The sequence below is a fragment of the Dipodomys ordii genome, unplaced genomic scaffold, assembly GCF_000151885.1.
Source record: "Dipodomys ordii isolate 6190 unplaced genomic scaffold, Dord_2.0 Scaffold26, whole genome shotgun sequence".
Lineage (NCBI taxonomy): Eukaryota > Metazoa > Chordata > Mammalia > Rodentia > Heteromyidae > Dipodomys > Dipodomys ordii.
Genome location: NW_012267242.1, coordinates 11,232,794 through 11,240,438, shown reverse-complemented (window position 1 = coordinate 11,240,438; position 7,645 = coordinate 11,232,794). Strand labels below are relative to the sequence as shown.

General features: G+C 49.6%; 1 protein-coding gene across 1 annotated transcript in view; it reads right to left on the bottom strand.

The window, feature by feature from the left end:
• Positions 1-7,327, bottom strand: part of Adamtsl4 (ADAMTS-like 4) — a 26,733-nt gene extending 19,406 nt beyond the window's left edge. The window contains exons 1-3 of the mRNA XM_013014999.1: positions 7,303-7,327; positions 6,659-6,696; positions 6,414-6,551 (exon numbers count right to left, since the gene is read on the bottom strand). Coding sequence (XP_012870453.1) covers positions 6,414-6,551; positions 6,659-6,696; positions 7,303-7,327 — 201 coding nt within the window. The remainder of the gene's footprint in view (positions 1-6,413; positions 6,552-6,658; positions 6,697-7,302) is intronic.
• Between the last annotated feature and the right edge of the window lie 318 nt (positions 7,328-7,645).

The window sequence follows — 7,645 nt, the reverse complement described above, 5'->3', positions numbered from 1 at the left end:
AAGAGCTGAGGGAGAACGCCCAGGCCCAGAGTTCAGGCCCCACGACCGACAAAAAAAAAAAAAAAAAGACCAGGAAGTGGTGCTGTGGCTCAAGGGATCAAGCACTCGCCTTGAGCTAAAGAGCTAAGGGACAACACCCAGGCCCAGAGTTCAAGCCCCACGACCAAAAAAAACCAAACCAAACCAAACAACAACAACAAAAAAAGCCCCAAAACTTCAAGGACAACACCCAGGCCCAGAGATCAAGTCCTAGGACTACCACAGAAAGAAAAGAAGAAAAAAGAAGAAGAGCAGAGCACAAAACACAGCTGAGGGTCAGATTTATCTGGTAACCCTGGATCCCGAGTGCCTACAGAGCTTGGAAAGCCATGGGTCCATGCCCCCTCTCAGGAGAGCTGGTTTATCTGGAGATGGTTGGCGACACTGTCCTAACTACAAGCATATTTATAGTGCTGGGCTGGAGGGAAGGGCCTTTGCTCAGCCCTAGAGCACAGGAGGAGGAAGGGCGGGTGGAGGAAGGGCGAGCAAGATATTTTGGGCCAGGTAACTCCATCCACTTATCCACCGGGAGACAAGCTGCTGCAGGACAGGAAGACAGACCCAAGACAGGGAAGGGAGCCCGGGAGGGGGGAAAGAGTCTCTGGGAGTTTGTAATTGCAGAGAACTGAAGGTCAAAAATAGTCCTTTCCATTAAGAAATGGCTATGGACCAAAGCGCTCAGGAGATTCGCCACAGCTGCTCCCTCCCCTGGCTTTGTGTGGTCTGAACATGTTGCATTAAAAAAATAAATAAATTTCACCTAGAAACAAAATTAAAAATAAATCCAAGTTAAAGACTAGAAAAAACACAACAAAACAAACAAAACACAAACAACTTTCTGTATTCAGCCACTTGTAAAGTACCAAGTTAAACTTGTGACCCCATCTCCAGTATAACAAGAAGGTTTTTGGTTTTTTGTTGTTTTTTTTTGGTTGATTATGGGGCCTGAATTCTGGGTCTGGGCGCTGTCCCTCAGCTCTTCAGCTCAAGGCTAGCGCTCTACCACTTGAGCCACAGTGCCACTTCTGGCTTTTTCTGCTTATGTGGTGCTGAGGAATCGAACCCAGGGCTTCATGTATGTTAGGCAAGCACTATACCACTGAGCCACCTTCCTAGCTCAATGTTTTTTTTTTTTTTTTTTTGTTGATCCTGGGGCTTGAACTCCGGGCTTGGGCGCTGTCCCTCACTCTTCAGCTCAAGGCAAGTGCTCTACCACTTGAGTCACAGCACTACTTCTGGTTTTCTGAGTGGTTTATTGAAGAGTCTCATGGACTTTTCTGCCTGGGCTGGCTTTGAACCAAGATCCTCAGATCTCAGCCTCCTGGGTACCTAGGATTACAGATGTAAGCCACCAGCACCTGGCTAAGAAGTTTTTGAAAGCATCTACTTCTGTTTGTTTGTTTATTGTTTTAATTAGCTTACATAAGTTACTAAATATCTACTTCTGGAACCCAGGGCCTTGGCACTGTCCCTGAACTTCTTTTGCTCAAGGCTAGCACTCTAGTACTTGAGCCACAGCTCTACTTCTGGCTTTTTCTGTGTATGTGGTACTGAGGAGCCGAACCCAGGACTTCTTGCATGTGAGGCAAGCATTCTACCACTAAGTTACATTCCCAGCCCACATCTATTTCTTAAAGTAGAAGCATCCAAGGTAGGTGCTGGTGACTCGTGTTTATAATCCTAGCAATTCAGGAGGCTGAGATCTGAGGATCTCAATTTGAGGCCAGCCCACACAAGAAAGTCCATGAGATTCTTATCTCAAACTACTTAGAAAAAGCCAGAAGTGGCACTGTGACTCAAGTAGTAGCTCGCTAGCCTTGAGTACAAAGAGGCTTAAGGGCAGTGCCCAGGCCTCAAGACAGGTAAAAAACTTAAAAAATAAAAAATAATAATAACATAGCTACTTTGAGGTATTCCTCAGTGGACGAGTTTGTGCTTAGCCTTTATGAAGTCCTAGGTTTATCCTCAGCAACAAAATAATAATAGTACTATAATAACAACAACAATATGGCTAATATTAATATAATATAGCATTTACGTAGTATTTGCTCTGTGCACAGAATGTATATTAGATAGTATTTGCTCTGTGCACAGAATGTATATAATATGTGTATAAGAACTTTTCACAGGCTGAGAAGGTGGCTCAGTGGTAGAGCTCTTGCCTTGCATGCATGAGGCCCTGGGTTCGATTCCTCAGCCCCACATAAGCAGAAAAAAAAAAGCCAGAAGTGGCGCTGTGGCTCAAGTGGTAGAGCGCTAGCCTTGAGAGCTGAGGACAGTGCCCAGGCCCAGAGTTCAGGCCCCACGACCGGACCCCTCCCCCCCCCCAAAAAAAAACAAGAGACAGGGGGCTGGGAAGGTGGCTCAGTGGTAGAGCACTTGCCTTGCATGCCTGAGGCCCTGGGTTCGATTCCTCAGCACCACATAAGCAAAAAGAAAAAAGCCGGAAGTGGTGCTGTGGCTCAAGTGGTAGAGCGCTAGCCTTGAGCTGAAGAACTGAGGAACAGCGCCCAGGCCCAGAGTTCAGGCCCCACAACCGGAACCAAAAACAAACAAACAAAAAAAACAAGAGACAGACTAGAAAAATCAGTTGTTGTTTTTCTGGTGCGGGTGGGGTGGGGGCAGGTTTTAAGTCAGAGGTGTATGCTGAGCAGGCAGTCTGCCCCTTGAGACACACCTCTAGCCTAAAAAACAAACCCCAAAACCCTGATCATTTACCCCAAACTTCATGGCCAGAAAGGGAAGGGCCAGTTTGCTAATCAGGCACTATTAATTGAATAAGTTGTGTAAAATACAAATTTAGGGGAAAGGTCATCAGAATGTACTTGATGACTGTTGGTCAATGCCTGGCTCAAGTGGTAGAGCGCTAGCCTTGAGCTGAAGAGCTGAGGGACAGCACCCAGGCCCAAACCTAGACGCAGAGCTGGGCCTCAAGCAGTGGAGTACTAGTCTTGAGAGAAAAAGAGAACTAATGACCCTGAGTTCAAGCGCTAGTACTGGCACACACACACACACACACACACACACACACACACACAGTGCTACTTGTGTTGAAGTAAGCAACATGGTAAATTAAATATTCCTGCGAAACACTCACCCCACCCCTATGTCACTGTTCGTGCCAATATACACAGATGGGGCCAGAAACAGACATGAAAAGGTTGTCTTTCCCCACAGCTGTCACAGGAGCGACTTGACCTGTCACCACCATTTTCTTCAGGAATCTGGAAGGCGAGGACACCCCCCTGCCCCATATTTACCTTCGCATCCATCACCTCCCCTTGCATACAGTAGGTATTTAATAAGTGCCTGTGGCGTGAGCACAGGCGTGAGTTGGTGAGCCCTGCCTTCGTGCTGGCCGCCTTCCAGCCCTTGCTGCGTGCTGTCTCGCCCCGTCATGGCTGAGCTGGCATTTAGGTGTTGAAACAACGAAGAAACAGGATGTGGCCCATTGGGTCAGATGCCGGCCACATGGCTGCGCACTCGGTCCTCTAGTCACTGCTCTGCAGACTGGGAATCCCGTCGGGAAACCTCAGAGCTAGAATTCTCCTTGCTTTGCTTACTATAGTTCAGCTAACTAGTACCTCTCAGACAGGCCCAGGGTCCCTGAGATAAACCTGGCGTCTGTGCCACCCCGAGCTGTGTGTCTGCCTGTGGATAGGTGTTCTCAGAACGGGAAGTGCCCGGTAAATATTTACGGAATTGAATGAACTGACTGGACGTGACCTTGCCGGGCATTAGGCTTACAAAACCATCAGTACTTCAACAGCGATGGTAAGTGCTTGGAGCTCCTGCCCTCTGTTTGTGCTTGGGACACAAAGTAGAGTTCCTGGATTAGGCCTCCAGCCTCCAAGTATTTGGAAAATATTGCTCACCTGCTGATTGGGAAGGTTTCTCAGATGACAGCTTTTGTTGGATATCCTCTTCCAATAACTGTTTTATAGATTTCTTTCTTTCTTCAGTTGTGGGGCTTGAACTCAGGGCCTGGGTGCTGCCCTGGAGGTCTTTTGCTCAACGCTAGTGCTCTACCACTTTGAGCTACAGACCACTCAGGGTTTTTTGGTGGTTTATTGGAGATAAAAGTCTCACAGGCTCTCCTGCCAAGGCTGGCATTCAACCACAGTCCTCAGATCTCAATCTTCTGAGTAGCTAGGATTACAGGCATGTGCCACCAGTGCCCAGCTTGTTTTATGGATTTGATAAAAATGGAACCTATCACAGCTTGGAAACAGTTAACCAGGATCCCTCTTCTCACACGAGCCACCACTCAGCCCTATTAAGATGGCTATACTAGCTGGGCTCTGGTGGCTCAGGTCTATAAGCTGTAGCTACTCAGGAGGCTGAGATCTGAAGATCACAGTTCAAAGCCAGCCCAGGCAGGAAAGTCCCTGAGACTCTTATCTCCAATTAACTGCCCCAAAAAGCTGGAAATGGAGTTGTGGCTCAAGTAGGAGAGCACTAGCCTTGAACACAAAAGCTCAGGGACAGCACCCAGCTTCTGAGTTCAAATCCTAGGACTGGTGCACGCTTGCACGCACACACACACACACACACACACAGATTGCCACACTTAGTGCTGGGCCTGAACAGACAGTGAGGGAGAACAGCGCTGAGCCATTTGCAGGCCCCAGTGCCTTCTGGGAGCTCTGTGCTCTGGAGCACCTAAGCTTCGGCTTTTCTATCAGTAAAGTTGGACTAATAGTGGTTCCCAGCTTATCTACTTCATAGCTATGTAAAACAAAATAAAGGAACAGACTGTGTATAAAGCTGTAGTCATGTACAAAAATAATAGTTCTATTTTTGGCAGTGCTGGGGATTGAACTAAGGGCTTTGTGTTTGCTAGGCTGGCACTCTACCACTTGAACCCTCCCCCACCTCTACATTTAGTTTGGCTAGTTATTTTGGAAATAAAGTCTAGCGAACTTTTCTGACTAAGCTGAACTTTTGTCTGGGCTGGCCTCAGATCTCAATCCTCCTGCCTGCACTTCCTGAGAAACTGAGACTATAGGCATGTCTCCCCTCCCCTCCACTTACTTAGCAACAGTGTTGTTGATGATGTTTAATGATGATGATAAAGTTTATTTTAGCAGCCAGGCACCAGTGGCTCACACCTGTGATCCTAGCTACTCAGGAGGCTGAGATCTGAGGCTAGCAGTTCAAAGCCAGCCCAGGCAGGAAACTCAGTGAGACTCTTCAATTGACCACCAGAAAACTGAAAGTGATGCTGTGGCTCAAGTGTTAGAGCACTAGCTTTGTCCTTCAAGACAGGGCCCAGGCCCAGAGTTCAAGACCCATAACTAACAAAAAATAAAAAGTTTATTTTAGCCAGGCGCTGGTGGCTCACACCTGTAATACTAGCTACTCAGAAGGCTGAGATTTGAGGATCATGGTTTGAAGTCAGCTCGGGCAGAAAAGTCCTTGTGAGACTCTCCAAGGTACCACTCAAAAACCAGAAGTGGAGCTATGGTTCAAAGTGGTAGAGCGCTAGCCCCACAACTCACACACACACACACACACACACACACACACACACACACAGAGTTTATTTTAGTTGATGTGCTGCACAGATCAAGACTCTGGATTTAGTGAAAACTTAACACTGTCTATTCCACTGCCCAGACTTCCTTGATGAGGATCCTCTGAGTCCAGCAAGACTTTGGGCAAGAGATGCCAGAGACAGCCAGACTCTTCACATGCTTTCACAGAAGGTAGTGATCCTGGCCAAGCCTCTGTGCCAGAGACTGGGGGGAAACTGATGTGGCTGGCTGGAGATCTGGGCAGAGCCATCCTCTTTGCTAAGAAGCCTGGCAGCACATGTGGCACGGGGGGGCTGAGCTCTGTGATCTCTTCATCGTGTGGCAGGCTCTTCGGTAGGGCTACAGTGGCCGCTTCCCCGAGGGGCGATCACAGAGAAGAGTGAGCACTGTCTCCAGGTGGCCGGCCAGGCCTGAGATCGCCGGCCAGGCCTGAGATCGCCACACATGTTGAGAAAACCCAGCAAACCTTTTGTTTGCTTCTCCAGCTTGGCATTACACTTCATATACTGGTCACGACACAGCACTGTGACCAATTCCCAGATCAGTTGCAGATGCTGTGCTCAGGGCAAGAAAGAGTGCATTTTGTCTTCAGGGAAAAAGGTAACAGACACTCATCTTCCCTCCCCGAAATGATTAGAATGAATTCTGTGATAACTGACATCCAGCCTGGGAGCTCATTCTAGAAGTGACTGGGGAACTGTCCACACGGAGCAGAGGCCCGCAGAGAGGTCAGCTGCAGAGGAGAAACGGCCCTAGCTTGTGGACATCTCTTTCTGAGTTAGGGAGCAGAGCGGAGAGATCCAGAGGGAAAAAAAGTAAGCAAGATTTCCCCCCCACCTGAGCTGAAAACATGCTCAGGGCCTCTCCTGGCTGGCGTGGCCACTGGTGATTTTGCCCACATGCCAAGTGCTTCCTCGCATTTGCAGAGCAAGCCAGTTTGGTGTCAAATTCATCTCGACACATTGTGCTGAAGGCCTGAGAAAGGCAGACATAAAAGGGTAGGAACGAGGGTACAGAGCTGGAGACTGAAGCCAGAGAGGCGGGCAGGGCGGCCGGAGGAGAGGCAGGGATTTCACACATACCAAGCTCTTGAAGTCAGCAGCAGGAGAGTCAGGGCCCGCTGTGAGGGAAACACAAGTCGAGGCAGGAGGGAATGCGCTCAGCCTCTGACCACAGGCCCAGGCCCGTCCCGGTGGACGAAGGGTGGACATGTCTGTTCCTAGTGCTCCAAAGATCCTTCTTCATGCAGCTTCTTCACCCTCACGCCCTCTGGACCCAGCCCAGCGCTTAGCTCAGCATGCAGACTCTGCCCTCTGGCCTCCGGCCTGTATCTCCAGCTGTTGCCACCCCCAAACAAGCTGCCCACCCCCAGCCAGGACCTGGGTGCCTCCTCGCCCCCTCGTGCAGGGCGGGACGCTGGAGGCAGTTTTGGAGGGAGCGGTGGCCTCCTGGGATGGCCACCATGCCAGAGAGTCCTTCACCTCGACTAGCCTGCCAAGTGATTGTCAAGTAAAAGGGCCAGCCCTCACCTCCAGGTCTTCTTGCCCACAAGCACCATGGGTGCCCTTCACGCCTCCAACAAGGAGTCTCCCTACTCTGACCAAGTTTGCTGTGACCAAGAAATTCAGCTTCGCAGTAACCTAAATTCCCTCCAAGCCCCTGCCACACTCAGTGCCCTGGCAGAGGCGGGGAGGGGGGGTTTCCTTGGGAGGGAAAAGCATCCAACCCTCCAGCTGCAGAGGGGGCTCCATTACTTCAACCTTGACATAGGCAAGGTGAAGATCTTGGGGATACTAGAAACAGCAAGGGGCCCTGGGCTAGATAGACTAAGAATGCATCTGTATGAGTCAGGCACCAGTAGCTCATACCTGTAATCCTGGCTAGTCAGGAGACTAAGATCTGAGGATCTCAGTTGGAAGCCAGCCTGGGCAAGAAAATCTGTCTCCAATTAGCCACCAGAAAACTGGAAGTGGTAGAGCACTAGCTCGGAGTGGAAAGGCTCAGGATCAGCCTACATGCATCTGTGTGTGATGGTGGCAACCAGAACGCAGGTAGGGGAGGGCATGGAG